This window comes from Schistocerca piceifrons, chromosome 2, assembly GCF_021461385.2.
Source record: "Schistocerca piceifrons isolate TAMUIC-IGC-003096 chromosome 2, iqSchPice1.1, whole genome shotgun sequence".
Classification (NCBI taxonomy): domain Eukaryota; kingdom Metazoa; phylum Arthropoda; class Insecta; order Orthoptera; family Acrididae; genus Schistocerca; species Schistocerca piceifrons.
The window spans coordinates 560,319,665-560,343,084 of record NC_060139.1 but is presented as its reverse complement, the minus strand read 5'-3'; the positions used below and the strand labels follow the sequence as shown (position 1 = coordinate 560,343,084).

The following is a 23,420-nucleotide window of genomic DNA, read 5'->3' as shown; positions in this document are numbered from 1 at the left end:
GAGTTTGTGAGCTCGTGAAACGGCTTCTGGTGCAGTACTCCGCTAAGACAATTTCTCCCTGCCACTATTACACAGCTAAGCTCCAGCGTCAGGTAACAGGATAGGAGAACGAAGGTTCTACAACACTCCAACAAATAAGTAGCAAAGTCACACAACTGAGTTAAAACGATTTGGTTATCTTTGTGACTTGTTGAATAATGAAGTCTACAACACTGCATGTAAATAACACAAAAAAGACCCTCAATGGTTAAGTGCATAATCGAAGGTAAACTTTACAGTACATAGCAAATGCAATTATAACAATCTGTTCACTTCTAAGAGTTCACTAAAGGACATTCCCAGCATAAGTCATCCCTGACGATGATACACAGCCAAGTGGCCGAGAGTTGCTCTTCTGTCTACCGAATCGGCTTCTGTCCGTTGTAGTCCAGTCATTGGCGGATTGTACTCGGCCGGTAATTGTCCGAGGGGAAGTCGATATCTTCATCCTCAGCGCCGGCCGTGACGCTGGTGGAACTCGCGCAAGTAGCGAGCCTCAATGGCACTGGCACCAGCTCGCATCTTTGCGCCTGTGGTGCTTTTTCCTTGCCTGTGTCTTGTTCGGACGACACAGCAGGTAGACATAGAAATAATGGCACACTCCTATGACTTCAGAATCCAGTTGTGGAATTATTAGATTCTGGCACAGCCTATTTAGTAGTCATTGTCAGTTAACTTGTGCTAAGTATAGAATTCAAGATTGTGCACTTGGTAGATACTGACACAGTGAGCATGATTGCCAGTCACTTGTGTTCAAAGTTTCGAAACATAACCTGGAGGTAAATTAAAAAAAAAAAAATTGTTGGTTTTCTTATGATGTTGCTGTTCACTTCGTCTGAGTTTAAATGTAGCTAGCTCAATGGTGCTACACAAATGATTACTAAATAACTGCCACTATGTTGTGTGTACATAGTAGGACTGAACTGGAGTGCGTATGTGCCTGAGTTTTATTTGCTAAAATGTGCCTAGCCACTCCACCGGCAGAACTTGCACTACACCACGTAAGTCGTAAGAATCACTTTGTGATATATAGATAATCGTGCCCAAATTGCAGTCCCTTGCCACTCTGATCCGTCAATCAGCAGAGCTCACATCATAGCTCACTGTGGCAGCAGTTGAATCACAGTGATGTGAGTCAGGAGTGCAGAGTGTTCTCCCCTGCCACAGGCACCCACATGACATCAGTGGGCCATCACACAGTTTCATCACTTCTTCATGCATATGTTGGATATGTATTACATACGAAGTCTGCAAACAATTCTGTGTCCTGCTCCAGAAACTCAAATTTGAAGTACTGGATCATCCTCCATATAGTTTCGATTTTGCTTCTTTTGACTATCATTTGTATGGTCCACTCAAAGAAGCATTAAGGGGCCGTCGATTTGTCTCGGACGAAGCGGTGAAAGAAGCGGCGCATTTCTGGCTCACAGCTCAACCTAGAACCTTCTTTTATGAGGGCGTCAGGAAGTTTGTACAACGATGGACCAAGTGTGTCGAAACGGAAGGAGATTGTGCCGAAAAATGATGTTGTTTTAAGTTTCCCATTTGACTACAATAAAATTTTATAACTACTTTGCGGATAATAATTGACTTACCCTTGTATGTAAATACCTTGTAGTATGATGCTCTATACTGTAATATATTGGCTTAACATATTGAGATATTAGGTTCGGTTGACCTGTCCCATGTTAGGGTTACACACCTTGTACATAATATAATCAAGTGAGATCAAATAAAAATCAGTCTCTCAATCAATTACATGTGCAAATTATTAATCTGTACTAATTAGAGAGCACTATGGTGGGCACTTGTAATTCCTGCTGCCCCAACTGCAGCTACCAGTATCTGTGTAGAAGCGCCGAAATGTTTCTGAAAGTGTGTGTGTTGCTGCCATAGCTTGAAAAACACTGGTTATATGTCTCAGCAGAGAATTGTGAACCAAGTTGGGACACTTATCTCCTGACTTGTTTGCCACCTGGGCGATACAGTAGGTTGCTACTATTGGCCAGTTGACTGTCCTATGAGATTTGGAGGGGAAGGGGGTTATGTTCAAGTTTTTGTTGCATATGGAATTTGGTTTTCCGTTCTATCGAGTGTTAATCGATCTTGACTTTCTGTCAAGTCAAAAACATTATTTTTCATTTACATTAATAATAGAGACACTGATAAAAACGAAAATAAATATGAATGACTAGTATAGGTTAATTTTGAATTATTTCAATATTGAGTTATTATGAAGCTATGTACATTTTTAACAAAATGGACTCTGGTGTTGTTACGATTATCTTTGAGTGGGACAGCTATACAGTTAAGAAGATCTTTGAAGTTCCACATGGTTCTTCCTTTAGAGCAGGAGAGGTATATTTCCGGTTGGCGAAGTGGTAAGGGAGCATATATTTTTCAGATGTGTGAAATAATAGTTGGGGATATGTAATGTTGTTAAATACCGTATGAATCTGTACCACATAGTTTATAGTTACGTCTGTAATAAGCAATTTCTATCGTGGGATAGTAATTATTATGATGGTCGTCGATTTAAAGTTTGTGTAACGTTGGTTTATAAAGTGTGTGTGATGTTTTGATTAATTTTCTGTTTAGGATTTGTTGACTCCGTAAAATGGCTGATGTAGAGAAGCCAGCAAAGACGAAGAGTGCGGAGAAACTAAAGGATAAGAAAGTTAAGCCTGCTAAGGAGAAAGTGGAGGTAGAGAAACCTAAACTGAAGAAGCGACCAAAGAAACGCCATGGTCGACTGTACGCTAAAGCGATATTCACAGGCTACAAGCGTGGTTTACGGAATCAGCACGAGAACACCGCCCTTTTGAAAATCGAAGGTTGCAGTCAAAAAGCAGACAGCTGGTTCTACGTTGGTAAACGCTGTGTTTATGTTTATAAGGTGAGTGAAAACGGCTGTAATGCTGTATCAAGAAACTTCATTTAACGAAACCATTCTTGCCCAGAAGTTCTTCCTATTTCTAAGTAAGTAATTGTATTAAATACGGGTGGGAGGACATCCGCCGGATAGCACTTAGGTTAAAAATCGCTTAGTTGTGTGATAGATATGTTTTGGAAGATAAATTTGCAGGTAGGGGCTGACATCTGTTTAGGAAATTGTTTCGTGGACAGGGAGTTTTTTTACGTAAGCTTTTCGAACTTTGGCAAATTGTCGATTATAGCATTGTGTGTTTCTATTTACAGTTCACTTAGATGAAGCTGGCACTGTTGATGTAAACCCACATGTTATGTGAATATGATGTTCTCAATAATAAGTTGTTGGCAGCTAGCAGGCCTGATCAGTTAGGGACAGCTGTGTTCCAATAATGAAGATTCTTGCTGCGAATGACTTTTCTTCATTGCTGTCTGAAGACATGGTAGACTGATCATCTTATTTCATTGTCCATAACTGCTGTAAGTGTCAGCTTCAGAATCACAGAAGTCATTTACACAGTTGAGTTATAACAGTGCTTCTTGCATAGCATCTTTAGTCAGTAAAATGTCATCCCTACATCCTATTTTCATGTAAATGTACTTCACACTCGACTAAAGAACAGTTACCAGTGTACTCAAGGGTCACAGTGGCCAGTCAAAAAATTGTCAAACTAATTAAACAGTGTATCCCTAACATATGTCCTGTGCTAGATCTTGCTCAATGCTGAATTTACATTGGTGGCAGTAGTCAGTGTATGTGCAGTGGTACGTGCACACTACCCAACTCCAAACACTCATCGAGTTGGGTTGGGAGGAAAGTTTCATCTTGTCTGTGATAATTTAATTATTAAGTACACCTAATTTTGTCTCATCTTAATTTTATATACATTTACTTGTAGGAAAGGAATTCTCTAAATTTAAAGCTCTTTAAAGCCAACTGACAACATTCATTATATAGTGTTAATGAAATTTACTTCTGTTGCTGTAATGTCTGTGGTTGTGTGGTTTCTGTATTGTTGTAAGAAATAAAACAAAAACTTTAGTGGGGCTAAGTAAGGATATTCATTGATGAATTGCATTAATTAAACTTTAACAGCATATGTAGGCATACCTATGACATTTTTTCCCATCCTCAGAAAAACATTTTCATTATAGATAGCTGCTCATCTCAGTTTTCATTTGTTTATTCACCTTTAGTTAGATGTATTTTTATAAAAAAAATGGTTCTTTAGATGTCTAATTGAGTATTTGATATTTCTGTGCTATTGCAAAAGTTTGTGTATATTGTGACTACGCACTTCCCAGTGTCAATTTTTACACACACACAGAGAGAGAAAGAGAGAGAGAGAGGAAGTATCATATGGTATTGTTGGGCAGTAACTCTGTAATTTATTGAGGTTATAATGATTGCTGTGGAAGTGATGCAGGTTCAGTTCCCGGTACTATTAAGGGTATTTCCTTGGGGCCAGGCCATATTTAAATTTCATGGATTCTGACTGCCATAAATGTTCAGAATTGTTTTGCACAGAAAAGTTGGAGATGGCAGCTTTGTTTAGAGATCAAGCTATTGTTTGCAGATTAACATAATCAGGAAAGACTTATATGTATGCAAGGATGGTAGCAATAAAATAAGCAAAAACTACGACTCACAAGTTATGAACAGTGGGTGACACACATATGTTTTAATAGATCAGAAAATTCAATAGGCCTACCTGGAACAGGGTAGACTGGCATCCAAGTGCAATAGAGGAAAGGCAACACTTAACATTGTGACTAGCTACAACCGCTGCAAATTGTGTGCAGCATAATATTACATAATCACAATTAACATGCTGTAAAGTTTGCTCTGTATTGTCACAATGGCCTCACTAATCGTTTTGTTGCTGTGAATGTAAACATGTCTTGCTACACTGTTTCCCAGCTGTTGTGGACATGAGTGCATGCATCACTTGGATTTTCCTTCAGTGCTTATGGGTGTCTGAATGCAAAGTTTATGCAATGCGTTTCTGCCTCTGCAATATCCTGAGTTTCATGTGGTGTAATACTTACATTTGATGTAACACAGTAACTGTGGCAGTCCTTTACTGTGCGAAGATGTCAAACTGATGCACAGATATGTGCTAAAATAAAAATTTTTTGCTTGTTTTCCGAAAATTGGATAATTATCATATTGACCAGAATGCCATCTGTCAGAACAGGCACAAGCATTTGGCAAGCTGCACAGCCATAATAAAAGCCACCTCAGTGTGGAAAGTAAAGAGAACTCACTACTGTAACAGCAAAAGGGTTAATGGATGTGCCGCAGAGATAGGGCCCTACCATATCTGAAGTTAAGGTACCAGGTGCAGTTGCCACATGAAACAATGGTACAGGCAATTTGACAATGATTAATTAATGGATGGGGGTGGTTAATTTTATTCTAATATCTACTATGGTTGCTGTGGGTCGACAGAAGCGTCTGATCCCACACGTAGTCTTTGACCTGAGACGTAAGGGTGTTGTCGTGTGTAACGTCATGACGGTGCCGAGTTTGGTTTGTGAGTGTGGCGTGTTTGTAGATGTCGTCGTGTTGTGGTTTGTTGTGCTCTCTGGTGGTATGTTCAGGGTTTTCGTTTGTGTGGTGTAATGGGCTCAGTTTGCTTTTGCTCATTATCCAGAATTGTTAGTGTCGGCTGTTTGTGGTGGAATTCATTTCAGTGAGTTAACGATTTTGTGTGAAGGTAAATTTAGTGTTGTTCGCTGTACATCGTGTGGTAATTTTAGTAAAAATTAATCTGTTGTTTATGTTCAGGAATGGATATGACGGATAAAATTAAGTGTGCAGGTCAAGGAAAGTGTTCCATCCCAATGTGTGGCTGTTGATGTTGGTATCGAGATGTTTTTGAGCTATATAGGCAAAGGGAAGTGTTTGATCCTAATTTATGGGATCGGGAGCTGCTGTTGAGCTATATAGGTCAAGGGAAGTGTCAGATTCCATATGATACTGTGTTTAGTGGTATTTGTGGAGTTTTGTGATGTCAGCTTTTTTCGTGGTTTTGTATGGGGGTGGGTGTCTAATTTTGTTTATATTTAGTTTGCCCCCACCCAAAACACCCCATTTCCCGCACTTGTCCCATTAGTGTCATTAGGCTTTTTGTGGAAAGTGTGCGTGTTTGTTTTTCGATGTCTTTTCGTCCTCATAATGTGTACGTACCGACTTCGTATGCGCCATATTGGAATCGTGGTTTATGGTCATTTCCACCGTATTTGTGACGTCATGGGTCAAAGCAGACAGGCGGGATCGGATGCTTCCGTATTTACGTTGCTGCAATGTAAACAACTAAGTGTTGAATCACTTCATTCTGTCTGAAATGAAACTTCAGATCTTTTGCATATTTTAGTGAGTTAAATGTGGAAATGTTCTTGCACAGTGTCTTTGCATGAATTTGTTAGATTTTTGAGTCGTTTTAAAAATATATTTGTGTATGTTAAAAAATTGTTCCTGTAGGATAGTAACTACAAAATAAACAGCTTTAAAGCTGAACTGTGCTTACTTGTTTTAACAAGGATAGTTTTGTTTTTAAGGCAAAGAACAAGACGCCAGTGCCTGGTAGATCAACAAAGAAGACGAAAGTTAGGGCTGTGTGGGGCAAAGTGACGAGGCCACATGGATGTTCTGGAGCAGTGAGAGCAAAGTTCAAAACAAATCTTCCTTCGAAGGCAATGGGTCATCGCATAAGAATTGTGAGTTATTTGCTATTTCATTGTAATTTAATGTATATATTTATGAGTTTACTGGTAAATAGTACACTGTTGTCTGATTTAATAATTGGCATTCCTCATAATATTGTTTGTTTGTTCATCTGATTGTGTGGAAGACCATAGTTCATATTTATTTACATATAGAAATTGGAAACAAGGAATTATATTAAGCTTTAAGGGTTGATATGTTCATAGGGCTAGAATTTGCATTAGGCTTATCTTTAGGGAGTACATCAGTCAAATGCTGTTCACTTCGCATCATGCATTCAGTAAGTTATTGATGTCTCACAGGTAGACAAAGTATCTCTGTTTGACAATTTTCAAGTTGATGAAATTTTGTGAGTAAAATCCAAGAAAATCGTCATTTGAACCTTGGTCTTTCTCTTCCTTTCCTTAGTCATTGTTGTCCTCTTTATATATACAGGGTGTTACAAAAACGTATGGCCAAACCTTCAGGAAACTTTCCTCACACACAAATAAACAAAAGATGTTATGTGGACATGTGTCCGGAAACGCTTAATTTCCATGTTAGAGCTCATTTTAGTTTCGTCAGTATGTACTGTACTACACTCAATGGAGCACATTATCATGATTTCATACGGGATACTCTACCTGTGCTGCTAGAACATGTACGTTTACAAGTAAGACACATGTGGTTCATGCACAATGGAGCTCCTGCACATTTCAGTCGAAGTGTTCGTACGCTTCTCAACAACAGATTCAATGACCGATGGATTGGTAGAGGCGGACCAGTTCCATGGCCTCCACACTCTCCTCACCTCAACCCTCTTGACTTTCGTTTATGGGGGCATTTGAGAGCTCTTGTCTACCCAACCCCGGTACCAAATGTAGAGACTCTTCGTGCTCGTATTGTGGACGACTGTGATACAATACGCCATTCTCCAGGGCTGCATCAGCGCGTCAGGGATTCCATGCGACGGAGGGAGGATGCGTGTATTCTCGCTAACGGAGGACATTTTGAACATTTCCTGTAACAAAGTGTTTGAAGTCACGCTGGTACGTTCTGTTGCTGTGTGTTTCCATTCCATGATTAATGTGGTTTGAAGAGAAGTAATAAAATGAGCTCTAACATAGAAAGTAAGCGTTTCCATACACGTGTCCACATAACATATTTTCTTTCTTTGTGTGTGAGGAATGTTTCCTGAAAGTTTGGCCGTACCTTTTTGTAACACTCTGCATAAGATAGTGTTACGTGTGATGCACCTCTTGAAAGGATTAACAGTGTCTTCTCTGCCTCTAGACCACAACTGTTTAATCCATTGACACACTTGTTTGATTGTAGGTTGTTGTAAAGCTCCCTTTGGTGTGAATTTGTTTGGTTCGTCAGTCGTCCATTTGTTCCATTCTTCTCTCATACGCATTTTAAATGGTTTATTTATTAAACAAGAGGATGTAGTTGTGAAGTGAGTCCTCCCGGAATAATAGCAAACTATGTATTTCCCTGTCTCAGTTTCTTTCACAGAATTTTTCAGATGAGTAAACTGATCTAGCACAAGAACAGAAATCTTCTTCAATAAAGCACTTTCCCTTGTCTCATTAATCCATAATTTAATTCCAGCCTCATCCATCCAACCCTTGTCATGTATGTGAACACCTGGTGGTATTTCAGGTGGTTTTCTGATTGTTGTGCACTTGATGATTGTTCTATTAAGTTTAAACTAACTCCACCCATAAGTTCCGCTGTAACACTAGCTTAAGAGTGCGTATTTGAATCATTTTTGTATTAATTTTCTTGTATTAATTCCCATGCCAATTTGGGGGTGTCATTGAATCCATTTCAATATGTCATCTAGTTTTGGTCAGCTTGCATTCAGTCCTCTATTTGCACATTTAGTCTTTTTTCAGTTCTTTGCTAGTCTGCCAAACGCAAATGTTTTGTTCTGTTGGTGGAGGGCTGAAATGCTGCTCTGTTTTCATGTTCTTTTGCACATGTTGTTACTTTCAATTCATAGCCACCGAGCGAGGTGGCGCTGTGGTTAGCACACTGGACTCGCATTCGGGAGGATGACGGTTCAATCCCGTCTCCAGCCATCCTGATTTAGGTTTTCCGTGATTTCCCTAAATCGTTTCAGGCAAATGCCGGGATGGTTCCTTTGAAAGGGCACGGCCGATTTCCTTCCCTAACCCTAGCTTGTGCTCAGTCTCTAATGACCTCGTTGTCGACGGGACGTTAAAAAAACCACTAACCTAACCTATTCATAGCCCATATAATATGAATACCTTTTTTGTGCTAATTTAGATTATAAGAGGTGCCTGAATTTTGGAGGCAATTTGTCGAAGAAAAAAGTGTATCTTATAGTCCGTAAAATACGGTAATGTGTATGTTATGAAATGAATCAAGAAATGCTTGGTAATTATTTTGTGGTTGATATGGCACTGATTGTCACAAGCATCTGTAACTTAATTGTGGTCAGACATCTTAATCCAGGGAAAGAAATGTCACTGGGCACAGAGCTTAGATCTGGATTTTTTCACAAAGATTTCAGACTTTCCGTATTGTAACATCTGCTGACCTTGAAATTTCAGTTTGTTTGCAATACGTGCTGTAATCCATTTCGGAAAAACAAATGTGAAGTTAGAAAGGATTTACAGGCAATCGATATTTTTGATGTTGACACTTTGAAGCTTGATTATACTCAGTTTAAAATCACTTTATGATTTACGTTTTAGCAAGTAGAGGGCCAGCTGTCACCCAATCGTAGCTTGTTTTGAGTGCCACATGCTCGCTGTGTTGCCTGTTTCATGGGAACTGCAGTACTTGAGGTGTGGGTAGATCCATGGTGGTGACACTGGCTTACAGTCCTTCCCCCCCCTCCCGCCATCTGCCTGTTATTACAATTTGTTAATCATTTTAATTAGAGCATAATAGTTTTGAAGCCTAGCCAGAAGTCATGTCCCAAATGCATGTAAGAATTTTCTCATAAGCAACTATGTTGCCTTAGGGTGAGCAAGAATTTCACTTCTGATTGCATATAAGCAGTTTATGCTCGTTACTCAGTAGAATACTTCACAAGCCTCTCTTAGAGGTTCAGCTGGTAAGATTAAACAAATTAGCAAAAGGGTTCAATGGGTGACATAAAGTGGGAAGTTCAGCAAGCAGAAAGTTCCATCATCAAGGCTATAGCAGTAGCTGCTGGTGTGAACTCCACTGATGTTGTGGAAACTCGAATTGTGAAGTAATGCTAGAAATATATATCCTTAGAAGTTTTAATTACTGAACAAAAAATAACAGTGCATCATTGAACTCATTCCAGCAAAGTTCAAATTTTGACCCCAGCTCATAGCAGCGGGAGTATAGAGCAAACTGCAAAAGAATTTGGTGCTTCTGTGGTAGTGGTTGAAGCAGGAAAGGAAACTAAAGATGGAGGCTGGCATCTGGGCATTCCCTGCGAAACAAAAGGGGGATGAAGGCTTGATAAGATCAAACGTAAAGTCCTCAGGTTCTTTGAAGTTGTTTAACCTATTTTAAGTATTGTGGCAGTGAACTGAGCATTCAAAATTTTGTGAACTTGCGTCAGAGTTGTGTGTTGTCCTGCTGGTACTCTCAGTTTTTGTGTTCTGTAATGCATCCAAATGCCATTCATGTTGGCTGCAATACCCATGAAAGATGACTAGAAGGAACTAATAAAGAAACTGTGTGCTGTTTGGTATCAGAAGACTGCAATGCTGTGAAGTGTCCTGGGAAACCTGAAGTGGAAGAGTATTTGGTGGATATTCTCAAAGATGGGGATACATTAGATATGTCGTGCAATTACAGAAGTGTTTATAGAGGAACTGGTTCTAATAAGTCATGGTATGACAAGACGCCATTTCCTGCAAGAAAATCTTGAAGTTTGGCGGCATCATTTTTCAGAGAACTAAGTCATTAGATGCTGGGTAAGGTTTTCATTAGGGGGGGCAGCAAAGCAACATAACACTCCTGTGTGGTTTGCTTTGATAGTAAAGAACTACAGAACACCAGCATCTGTATTATTAGTGACTGCCTTTGCCATGATACAATTTGTTCATGCTTTCATAATGAGGCTGATTAAATATTTGAGGATAACAGTAGGAGAAACAGAGCTCATTTGCTAATTTAAAGATGAATCTTCTCCCCAAGACTTTATCCCTCAGGGGCTCTCGGGTTTTTCTTTAGTTTGTGCTTGGCACCCATGGGGCCCTGAGCTGTTGTGGCCCATTCTTCCCTCCTGGGGTGTATTTCTTTCCTTGTGCCCCTTTCTCCCTCCCTCCCTCCACTATTGCCCCCTCCTTCCCCTCTTGGTGTTCTTACTTACGTTGACATGGCTATCCACCAGGTTCCCTGTATTCCTTGCAGTTTTGTTCCTTGTGCATTTTCTCTTCCATCTTTCCTTTTTTGCATTTTTGGTCCCTCTTAGAGTTTTGACCTCCACTTCTAAGTATCCTGTCTGTAGTGTGAGGAATTTGGGGAGGAATTCCCTCTTTAGTGTCGACAGTGTGGGTTCCTCTCCCCTTGTTCTTCCCCGCTTTCTCCCCCATTGTAGTCCCCCTTTGCCCTTCTGTCACCAGCACATGTAGTTTTTCTATGTGGTGGAGCTGTCATGTACCCATCTGACTGATGCCCCTGACAACACAGGGATCGCAATTCTGATACCTGAGCTTTTGCCTGCCCATGTATGCCTAGGATTGGTTGCATGTCATTCTGGAGCATGAGAGCTCTCAGCAACAGCTGCCGTGCCAGACGGCCCTTGCTGTGGCTGGGTGATGCCATGGCGCGAACCTCAGATCAGAGTGGGTGGCATGGGGGCAGATGCTGTGTATATGAAATGTATCAAGCTTCAAAAATCTGGCCATTTCTTTGAGTTGTAACAGATCATTGAATTATGCTTCTTATGCCCCTGGCACCTTCCCTGCCCTGATGAGGGGGACCAGAAATGCCAGCTTGGGTTGAAACTCTTTGTTCGCTACCCGGTCTGCTAGGATGGATGGTACACTTTCACTGCCACAAAGCCATTACTTTCTGTGGAAAATGTCAAAGAAAAGTTTGAAGTGGAGTCTCAGTAAAATGTTGTCCAGTTCCCTGTTTATCAGATATTCTTCTGGCATCCAATCTGCAGCTCTTCGTACTTCTGATCCTCTTCGCGTTGTTGCAGTGTCAGTTACACTTCACCATTCTTTGAATATGGTCTGGGGAGTCATTTTTCATACAAACCTCATCCTTCAAACTGATGAGCTTCAGGCCCATCTGGAATGATAGGGCATTCATTTTGTTCAGCATGTGCAAAAAGGACAATCACACCGATACTGGCACTTTCATTCTGGCATTTGAGGGAGATACTCTACCAGAGAAGGTCAAGGTTTCATGTTACCGGTATGACGTGAAACTGTATGTCCCGCACCCATGAAGTGCTTTCGGTGGTTGCATTTTGGGAACATGTCTTCCCAATGTTCGACAGACCCTCTATGTTGTGACTGTGAATACCCACTTCATTAGGGGGCCCCTGTGTTCTTCCACTGTCAACTGCATGTGTTAATTTTTACGACTGTCACTCTTCACACTCGCCGGATTGCGCAGCCTGTAAGAAAGAAAAGAAGACATAAAAGTTCCTGGTTCGTTTCTTACACTGAGACTCGACAGAAATTTGACAGACTTCTACTGTTTCCTCTGTTACTCCCTTTCTCCCTCCTCCCTCTTTCTTACCCCAACCCCATACCTCCCCTGTGGTACCCACACCTTCCCTGCTGGGTGTTGCTCCACCCCCACCCACCTCCACCCCTTCTTTGGTACCTGCTGGTGATGGTGCTACCTCTTGGGGCAGACCCTCTATGTGCGGGATTATCCCGGCATCTCTCTGGCCAGAGGCCTGCTCCCAACATCTTGGCCGTGGGACACAGTCTGTGCGCCTCAAGGTCGCCTACTGTCTTTCAATTCCGGATCTTGTAGAAGCCTGCTCGCCGCCTGTGTCCTATTTTCAACCTTTGAAAGAGATTAGGCCCTCCCAACCCATCAACTCAGTACCGACTTCCACTTTGCGACCTGAGTCTGACCTCTTATTCATGGGTTTCACGCTGTTCTCATTGGCTACAGATGATCAGGCAGTGTGATTGGCTCCAGCCTATTTGCCTGCCATTTGGATATCTACCCAGTGCTTATTCAGTGGAGTTGGAATGGATACTGTTGTCAACTTCCCAGAACTACAGTTCCGTATTGCCTTTTACTTACAAGGGAACCTCCCCATCGCACCCCCCTCAGATTTAGTTATAAGTCGGCACAGTGGATAGGCCTTGAAAAACTGAACACAGATCAATCGAGAAAACAGGAAGAAGTTGTGTGGAACTATAAAAAAATAAGCAAAATATACAAACTGAGTAGTCCATGCAAACATATGCAACATCAAGGACGATGGGAGTTCGGGAGCGCCGTGGTCCTGTGGTTAGCGTGAGCAGCTGCTGAACAAGAGGTCCTTGGTTCAAATCTCCCCTCGAGCGAAAAACTTTTCTTTATTTTCGCAAAGTTATGATCTGTCCATTCGTTCATTGACGTCTCTGTTCGCTGTAATAAGTTTAGTGTCTGTGTTTTGCGACCGCACGGCAAAATCGTGCGATTAGTAGACGAAAGGACGTGCCTCTCCAATGGGAAACGAAAACATTTGACCGCAAGGTCATAGGTCAACCGATTCCTCCACAGGAAAACGCATCTGATATATTTTATACGACACTGGTGACGGCATGTGCGTCACATGACAGGAATATGTTGTCGACCCACCTAACTTGTACACTTGGCGAATGGGTAAAAAGATTCTTCTACCTTGCCCGATTTAGGTTTTCTTGTGGATGTGATAACCACTCCCAAAAAAGTGATGAAAACATAAGAGTAATTGTATTAAATACGGGTGGGAGGACATCCGCCGGATAGCACTTAGGTTAAAAATCGCTTAGTTGTGTGATAGAAATGTTTTGGAAGATAAATTTGCAGGTAGGGGCTGACATCTGTTTAGTAAATTGTTTTGTGGACAGGGAGTTTTTTTACGTAAGCTTTCCGAACTTTGGCAAATTGTCAATTATAGCATTGTGTGTTTCTATTTACAGTTCACTTAGATGAAGCTGGCACTGTTGATGTAAACCCGCATGTTATGTGAATATGATGTTCTCAATTAATAAGAAGTTGTTGGCAGCTAGCAGGCCTGATCAGTTAGGGACAGCTGTGTTCCAATAATGAAGATTCTTGCTGCGAATGACTTTTCTTCATTGCTGTCTGAAGACATGGTAGACTGATCATCTTATTTCATTGTCCATAACTGCTGTAAGTGTCAGCTTCAGAATCACAGAAGACCTCTCGCCCCGCTGCTGCTCACGCTAACCACGGGACCACGGCGCTCACGAGTTCTGGCTATCCTTGATGTTGCCTATTTTGCGCATGTACATTTTGCTTATTTTTTTAATAGTTCCACACAACTTCTTCCTGTTTTCTCGGTTGATCTGTGTTCATTTTTTCAAGGTCTATCCACTGTCGCAACTTATAACTAAATCTGAGGGGGGTGCGATGGGGAGGTTCCCTTGTTAGAAGCTTTTTGTTCTTCAGGAAACTCATTTTTCTGATGCTCACTTACTGACCCTTTGTCGATCCTGTGCTTTTGTCAAAACTGGGTTAGCTGTTGAGGGCTTCTGGTGGTGTCTGCACGTTGTTCTGTATGGATATTGTTAGTACATGCAACCCATTTTGTACCGCATTGGAAGCAGTTGCCATCCAGGTCCATTTGGACTTTGTGTTCATTGTTAGGAATCTCTTAGCAGGCCACCTACATCGGCTTCTTCGGCAACTGCACCCTCCATTTCTCCTGCTAGGATTTTAATGCCCGTCACCCTTTCTGGGGTGTGCTTTTTCATGTAGTCATGGGCACTTCATTGACCAGTTTCTTGTGGACCATGACTACCTTCTTAATGATGGTTCCCCTACTCATTTTAGTGCCGCATATAGCACTTTCTCTGCCATTGATCTTTTGCTCTTTCCCCTCCCCTTCTTCCTTCCTTACACTGGCCACCACATGATCCCTTTGATAGTGTCAGCTTTGTTGTTTCATTCCCTTCCTACCTCCTGATGACTAGGTTACTAGAGTGGGCCTTCTGTTGTGCTGATTGGCCTCTATATAACTCAGTTGTTCTGATGAAGTTGTCTGTGATGTGTCTGATAAGATAATCCCACTCTGCTGGCATTGCTGTTCCCTGTTTGACGGGCCCCATTTGCCATCGGACAGTTCGATGGTGGAGCACGGCCATTGGCACCACTATCTGTGATCAGCATTGAACATGTACTCTGCCTTTCTTACTATCTGTAAATGTCTTTGCATCATAGCCTGTTACTTAATCAAAACAGCAAACGGATATGTTTGGAATGTTTTGTCTCTCTAGGTTCTTCTGTCCCTCCGTCACGGGAGTGAGCTACATTCCGCATCCTTTGAGGTTGTCAGCGAAAGTCTTCCATTCCGAGCCTTGGCCTTTGTATATAGATCCATCAGTTTTTGTGGAACACCCTGTGACCCATTTTGTGGCAGCTGTGGTGAGAACCTTCCTCGTCTGGAAATAGTGGGCTGAAGTGCCCCACTTGTTAGGCGGAACCTACAGTGAAAGATTTACTGAATGGGAGTGTCTTCTGGCGCTCGATTCTTCCCATGATTCAGCTCCTGGTCATGAGTCAATCCATGACCAATTGCTTCAATACCTCAATCCCCCCATGACAATATCTTCTGCAGGTGTTCAACTGCATCTAGCTTTAAGGCATTTTCTCTTCTCAATAGAGAGGGAGTATTGTGGTTCCTGTCCTTAAACATGGCAAGGCTCCGTCATCCCTTGATATTTACTGACCATTCAGTCTGACCAGCGTCCCCTGTTTACTATAATGGATGTCGACTTTCCAACTTCTTACCAGTGGGCAGGGTGTATATACTCTGGGAAAAACCTGGGAACTTTTTGATTTGGGGGAAAACAGCGGAAAAGCCTGGGATTTTTAAGATTCCAGGAATTTTTGTTTGGGTTATTCAGTGACATTAGGTTCGTCTGAGCAGTTGCCGGTGGGCTCGTGTGCATGTGCACTTGAATCACGTATCTAAATCTACACGATTACTCTGCTATTCACAATTAAGTGCCTGGCAGAGGGTTTAATGAACCACCTTCAAGCTGTCTCTCTACTGCCACTCTCAAACGGCACGCAAGAAAAACCAGCACTTCAATGAGCAATACCTTTTTCTGCTTCTGGCTACTTGAAAAATTTGTCCGGTGCACCAAAGCTGCCAGATTCGCACATGCGTGGGGCAGTTTGAATGGGAGTGAGGAAGGGGGTAGTCTGCACGTGACCCATGTTTGTGTTTAGTGATTTCACTGTTTCTTCTTAGTTTACAAATGAAAAAAAAAAAAGAATTTCTGTGGCCAGGAACTATGAAGCAAATTAAAATACATTCACATAATTACGGAAAGCTAAACTATGTTATTGTTTTCAGTTTTCTGATTTTATTTTATTTCCACATTTTTGGCAGTCGAAACATTAATCACCTTGAAGAACGATAGTTATTTTTGTCGGTTTGCTAAAGAAATTTTGCTTTTATTGATCTTTTCTGCAGAGGCTGTCAATTTATTTGAAATGAAGTGTTAGATTCCAAACTACTGGCACCTACAACTGTTCACTGAATTTAAAGTGCTCGTTTTCAACTTCCGGCATGTATGGTGTTCTGAAATAATAAAGAACCAAACATGTGATAACACAGTATTGGCACATTTTGGTATGGTTTACAAAATTCCAACATTCTTGGTGTATCTTCTGATGTCCTGTTTCTGTTAGGACATACTGTGAGACCTCTTAATGCTATATATGTGCGAACATGTGGCTTCCTATGTCATTGTAGCTGTGCATGCGCAGTAATGCTTGTTTTCTGGCGCTCTATGGCAACTGTTATTTCTAGTAGGTTGTAGAAAAATATTGCGAATCTTGGTTTGAAACAAGTTACTTTCAACGTAATTTCCTTTTACGCAAAATGACTTATTTGTGAAATGGGCCATGAATTTCTTAATCAGAGTCCATCTTGATCTGGAGTGCTACCTTGACATCCAGTGCCTGACCATGGACCCCTGTTCAGTGTCTTGGGCCTTTGTCTTAACAAGCTTACTTGGTTGCCCCATATCCATCGTCTGAAGGTTGGCTGTTTGTGTAAACTCAGTGTCCTTCTCTTTCTTGCCCATACCTGTTGGGATGCGGATCATATGATCCTTCTCCGCGTGTACAGGGTATTACTTATCTCGTCTGGACTATGGTTGTCAAATTTATGGATCAGCTGCCTCTTTCACACTGCTCCTTTTGGGCCCAGTTCACCATCGTGGTATCCGTTTAGCCAGTGGTGCTTTCTGCACTAACTGTGTTGATAGTATTCTGGTTGATGCTGGGATCCCTCCCCTTTAAATTTGAAAGTCTCTGCTCCTGGTTTCCTATGCCATTACTATCTACTCTTCCACTGCTTGCCCCTCGTGTTCTATTGTCTTTGTGGCTTAGAGCTGTGGTGTGGGCCACAGCTCTGCCTCGCTTATATGTGCCATGACTTCCATCTCCTGATCTTGTCCTCTTCCCTGTATTCTCTCCCGACCACTTCCTATTGGTTAGTTCCTCGGTCCCAGATTCAGATGGATCTTTTCCGGGTTTCAAAAGCCTACATTGCTCCAGTGGTGTTCATGTTGCAGCATTCAATTAATGCATTTGAAGCAGATGAATAAATTCCAGTTGTTTCAACTGCAATGTTGGAATCAGGCCAGTATGTTGCTTGTACGTGTGACAGTGCCAGGCATGTGATAAATATGTTAAGTTTCTTCAGAAAAGATCCCTTAATCAGCTTCATGCATTCCATGCTTCTCCTTATGTTGCCAGTCTACTAAATATACTTGCTAATTCCAGACCAACACTTTTATAATCATAAAAGCACTATCACAACATCAGGAAGGCAATAAATTTACTCTGTCTGAACAATACAGTATTGGGAAAGTATACAGTCTGAAGTGGAAAACAATCATTCCAGTTTTATAGTGTGCTAAAACTACGGACTTCTCATTTTCGATTGTTTAATTGCTGCTTTTTGGTTTAAGTTTATTGCAACGTAACTGTACTTCTATTTTATGAGAGAGCGGTTTTCACTGATTTTACTTTGTTTACAAATTGCCAAATTATACTGTGTATGAAAAGTTCTAACTTTTAAGTCATGTACTTCATCCATAAGCAGGCATGGATCTGAAATTAAAATCTATATTATACTAAAATCAGAATATAGCATGGCTGTGTGTCCTACACCTATTCTCAGCTGAATCTGCGCATAAAATTGATTTGTGTCTGGTTTAAGATGGGTTTTCAAAGTCACACATTGAATTTTATATCTTTTTCAAGTAGCATGTTTATTCAAAAATCTAATCAGTAATATATTCTTACTCAGTACAAAAATTTGTAAGTATACAAAGGCAGGGGCGTGTACATTAAGTGTACGTTTATTGATGTGGAATGAGCCAAATTGCACTGCATTGTCACCTGGAATATTAGTGACTTTTTCCATTTGTCTTGAATTGAGATGGAGTCATCTTAAATTACAGATGGTCTGTGATTAAATGAAAGGCGATTTATCTTCATTACAGTTTAACTAAGCCCTTGTAAAAACTAAGGAACTTGAAGCAGAAACAGCACCAACACACTGGCTGGAACTTCAATTGTCCAACCTTTTGCGGATGGCATCATTGATGCCCAAAACAGTGAAATATTACACAGGCAGTGAGGGAAAATTGAATTTAATTTCATCTGGGGCAAAGGAACTAAATTCACAATTGATGTAAAAATAGCAACAAATGAGCTCAGGACTGGCTATAACAAAGTAATACATAAGTAAAAAAAAAATTCAAAATTGAGAAATAGTTTCCGTTTAACAAAAATGCGCTCTCTGTAAAATGTTATACTACAGTGATCAAACCAGAAGCACTATTTGAATCATACAGTTGCTCTTTAATACAGAATATTAGAAGGAAATCATTTAAAATCATGAGTAAAATTTTATGACCAGGAACAAAACATGAATGAATGTGTCAATCACAACGTAATGTAGAAATTTACAGGGAAATCTTGAATATCGCCCAAACATCGCAGTTGAGATAGTGAATAGTGAATTCAAATAGTGGTGCACACGATGTACTGGGACAGGCAAACCAGTCAGATTCATACATTACCAAAAAATGGTACTAGACCTAAATGGTGCAAATACAAAGGCCTCAAGGAATTAGGATTGCAAAAGTTAACATGATAGAGATGCTCTCAGGAATGTGTCGGTCAGGAGGCTTGGAGGAAAATGTAGGAAACAGACCAGACATCGGCAGTGTTGTGGAAATGCACTCATTCATTGCACAGTAAAGAAGACGGAGCTAACAGGAAGGCCAGTTTATGGTGGTTTCATTTGGTGTTACAGATTTTCATGAGGCTGTCTGACACTTCCTGATTATCAGTGGAATCTTGGAATGTCCTGATTTTTGAGAGAGCTTATTAAAATCGAATTGTCTGTTTTGTGAAGATATTTTGTTTGCGATGTTGTAACATGTTGGATGGTAGAAAGGTCCCAGAACTGCTCTCATTAATAAACGGTCACAATGCCCATATAGTACTAGGGACAGAAAGTTGGCTGAAACCAGATGTAAACACTGATGAAATTCTAAACTCAGATTGGAATGTATACTGTAGAGACAGGCTGGACAGTGAAGGGGGAGGCGTGTTTATAGCGATAAGAAGTGCAATAGTATCGAAGGAAATTGACGGAGATCCGAAATCTGAAATGATTTGGGTGAAGGTCACGGTTAAAGCAGGCTCAGACATGGTAATTGGATGTCTCTATAGGCCCCCTGGCTCAACAGCTGTTGTGGCTGAGCACCTGAAAGATAATTTGGAAAATATTTCGAGTAGATTTCCCCACCATGTTATAGTTCTGGGTGGAGATTTTAATTTGCCAGATATAGACTGGGAGACTCAAACGTTCATAACGGGTGGCAGGGACAAAGAATCCTGTGAAATTTTTTTAAGTGCTTTATCTGAAAACTACCTTGAGCAGTTAAACAGAGAACCGACTTGTGGGGATAACATATTAGACCTTCTGGTGACAAACAGACCCGAACTATTTGAAAAAGTTAACGCAGAACAGGGAATCAGCGATCATAAAGCGGTTACGGCATCGATGATTTCAGCCGTAAATAGGAATATTAAAAAGGGTAGGAAGATTTTTCTGTTTAGAAAAAGTGACAAAAAGCAGATTTCAGACCTGTTGGCTCAACACAAAAGTTTTGTCTCAAGTACAGATAGTGTTGAGGATCAGTGGACGAAGTTCAAAACCGTCGTACATTATGCGTTAGATGAGTATGTGCCAAGCAAGATCGTAAGAGATGGGAAAGAGCCACTGTGGTACAACAACCGAGTTAGAAAACTGCTGCGGAAGCAAAGGGAACTTCACAGCAAACATAAACATAGCCAAAGCCTTGCAGACAAACAAAAATTACGCGAAGCGAAATGTAGTGTGAGGAGGGCTATGCGAGAGGCGTTCAATGAATTCGAAAGTAAAGTTCTATGTACTGACTTGGCAGAAAATCCTAAGAAATTTTGGTCTTATGTCAGAGCGGTAGGTGGATCAAAACAAAATGTCCAGACACTCTGTGACCAAAATGGTACTGAAACAGAGGATGACAGACTAAAGGCCGAAATACTAAATGTCTTTTTCCAAAGCTGTTTCACAGAGGAAGACTGCACTGTAGTTCCTTCTCTAGATTGTCGCACAGATGACAAAATGGTAGATATCGAAATAGACGACAGAGGGATAGAGAAACAATTAAAATCGCTCAAAAGAGGAAAGGCCTCTGGACCTGATGGGATACCAGTTCAATTTTACACAGAGTACGCGAAGGAACTTGCCCCCCTTCTTGCAGCGGTGTACCGTAGGTCTCTAGAAGAGCGTAGCGTTCCAAAGGATTGGAAAAGGGCACAGGTCATCCCCGTTTTCAAGAAGGGATGTCGAACAGATGTGCAGAACCATAGACCTATATCTCTAACGTCGATCAGTTGCAGAATTTTGGAACACGTATTGTGTTTGAGTATAATGACTTTTCTGGAGACTAGAAATCTACTCTGCAGGAATCAGCATGGGTTTCGAAAAAGACGGTCATGTGAAACCCAGCTCGCGCTATTCGTCCACGAGACTCAGAGGGCCATAGACACGGGTTCACAGGTAGATGCCGTGTTTCTTGACTTCCGCAAGGCCTTCGATACAGTTCCCCACAGTCGTTTAATGAACAAAGTAAGAGCATATGGACTATCAGACCAATTGTGTGATTGGATTGAGGAGTTCCTAGATAACAGGACGCAGCATGTTATTCTCAATGGAGAGAAGTCTTCCGAAGTAAGAGTGATTTCAGGTGTGCCACAGGGGAGTGTCATAGGACCGTTGCTATTCACAATATACATAAATGACCTGGTGGATGACATCGGAAGTTCACTGAGGCTTTTTGCAGATGATGCTGTGGTGTACCGAGAGGTTGTAACAATGGAAAATTGTATTGAAATGCAGGAGGATCTGCAGCGAATTGACGCATGGTGCAGGGAATGGCAATTGAATCTCAATGTAGGCAAGTGTAATGTGCTGCGAATATACAGAAAGATAGATCCTTTATCATTTAGCTACAAAATAGCAGGTCCAGCAACTGGAAGCAGTTAATACCATAAATTATCTGGGAGTACGCATTAGGAGTGATTTAAAATGGAATGATCATATAATGTTGATCGTCGGTAAAGCAGATGCCAGACTGAGATTCATTGGAAGAATCCTAAGGAAATGCAATCCGAAAACAAAGGAAGTAGGTTACAGTACGCTTGTTCGCCCACTGCTTGAATACTGCTCAGCAGTGTGGGATCCGTACCAGATAGGGTTGATAGAAGAGATAGAGAAGATCCAACGGAGAGCAGCGCGCTTCGTTACAGGATCATTTAGTAATCGCGAAAGCGTTACGGAGATGATAGATAAACTCCAGTGGAAGACTCTGCAGGAGAGACGCTCAGTAGCTCGGTACGGGCTTTTATTGAAGTTTCGAGAACATACCTTCACCGAAGAGTCAAGCAGTATATTGCTCTCTCCTACGTATATCTCGCGAAGAGACCATGAGGATAAAACCAGAGAGATTAGAGCCCACACAGAGGCATACCGACAGTCCTTCTTTCCACGAACAATACGAGACTGGAATAGAAGGGAGAACCGATAGAGGTACTGAAGGTACCCTCCGCCACACACAGTCAGGTGGCTTGCGGAGTATGGATGTAGATGTAGATTTGCAATGTCATAGTGTTTTTTCAAATCTTGGATGATAGTGATTTAATATTTGTAATTTTGAATTATCGGATCTTGTAATTTGTTTTGGTGTGTAGTGTGTAGGCCTCTGTGGATGCACTTGTATACAGCTGGTCTTTAACTTGTTAAACCTGTTGCATAACAGTCTTGTTTTCTGAGTTGGTTGTAACAGTGCTTACAATTGGTTAGTCTACTACTTTGGACATGAATACCTTATAACAGGTGAATGTAAAGTTTCAAACAATTGTATAACAGTAACGTCATATGTGTATTTAGAGAAGTTTTCAATGCACCCATTTCTCTTCCATGGTTTGACAAATTAACATCAATTTTTTGTTTGTGCAGGTGGATTTTTATTCCTTGGCAGTGAAATTTTAAAATTTGTTGGTGTAAGGTTGCAGGTGCTTTTTGAGTGCTATGGTGTCATTAGTCAGTTCAGGGAAGCCTTTGGAACTTCGTGAAAAATCTAATACTAGCAACAGGTTCTGTTCCCCTGAGGGAAATATCACTTAAATTGTATTACCACTTGAGGATGGCTTGGTTCAAATTCCACTGTGTCAGTACTTAAGTTTCCTTGGATCACTTAAGTGCTTCAATGAATCCTTTTTGGTTGCAGGCTGGTTTTATTACATCTGTATGTTGTTTCATGACTAATAGTATGTCGTTAGTGTACCTTGCTGTGGACAGTTGCCTGTTACCAAGTGATGCTATGTAACTCACTGTAAAATGGAAAGCTGTTGGAAATATTGTCTAATGTTTGTAATTATTTATTTTTGTTTTTCTTCTTTTGCAGATGCTGTATCCCTCACGGATTTGAATGTTTATATTTAATGTTGTGACTCAATAAAGACACTTTTGTGTAATTTGTGTCCCAAGAAATTTATTTATTTAGTTTTTGTGTGTGTGTGTGTGTGTGTGTGTGTGTGTGTGTGTGTGCGTGACAAATAAATCAATAAACTCATCCATTTTAACATGAAATGGTAAGAGGCTTTGAATTTGTCTCCCAGCCAATGACGCTAAACGCTCATCATCATAGTTTTTATTCCTTTACCATATTATTGCAAAAGCACAAGTTTTGACTCACTTTTAATTACCTCTATTAAAATTGATACTTCACGTATCAAGAGATATTTATTAAGAATACCTATACACCAATTTAATTGGTGAGTGTATATAAATGTCAGAAGTACACTAAAATGTTTCAGTTAATGATCTTTTTTCTAATGTGTTAGTTTGAAATGGTATTTTAGATTGACACAATCTGAGCCCATTACTGTTCATGTCCGGATCTTGGGACAAAACATTGTGGAAATCACAACCTCTTACTCATCATATGATTGCACGCAT

The 23,420-nt window shown here is 40.8% G+C and overlaps 1 protein-coding gene across 2 annotated transcripts; it reads left to right on the top strand.

The window, feature by feature from the left end:
- Positions 1–2,316: 2,316 nt before the first annotated feature.
- LOC124776567 (60S ribosomal protein L35a) lies at positions 2,317–22,936 on the top strand. 2 transcript variants are annotated; one of them, XM_047251607.1, is made up of 4 exons: positions 2,317–2,420; positions 2,638–2,935; positions 6,532–6,690; positions 22,867–22,936. In XM_047251607.1, the coding sequence occupies exons 2-4, from the start codon at positions 2,657–2,659 to the stop codon at positions 22,888–22,890; spliced, it is 462 nt and encodes a 153-aa protein (XP_047107563.1). In that variant the 5' UTR covers positions 2,317–2,420; positions 2,638–2,656; the 3' UTR covers positions 22,891–22,936. The 2 variants fall into 2 exon arrangements, with proteins under 2 accessions (XP_047107563.1, XP_047107564.1); XM_047251608.1 differs by lacking the exon at positions 2,317–2,420 and adding an exon at positions 2,491–2,514.
- Positions 22,937–23,420: the final 484 nt, after the last annotated feature.

Excerpts from the sequence above, each read along its gene's own strand:
- LOC124776567 (XM_047251607.1), top strand. The coding sequence starts at position 2,657 with ATGGCTGATGTAGAGAAGCCAGCAAAGACGAAGAGTGCGGAGAAACTA. Across the intron at positions 2,936-6,531 it reads GCTGTGTTTATGTTTATAAG|GCAAAGAACAAGACGCCAGT; the intron begins GTGAGTGAAAAC and ends TTTGTTTTTAAG. Across the intron at positions 6,691-22,866 it reads TGGGTCATCGCATAAGAATT|ATGCTGTATCCCTCACGGAT; the intron begins GTGAGTTATTTG and ends CTTCTTTTGCAG.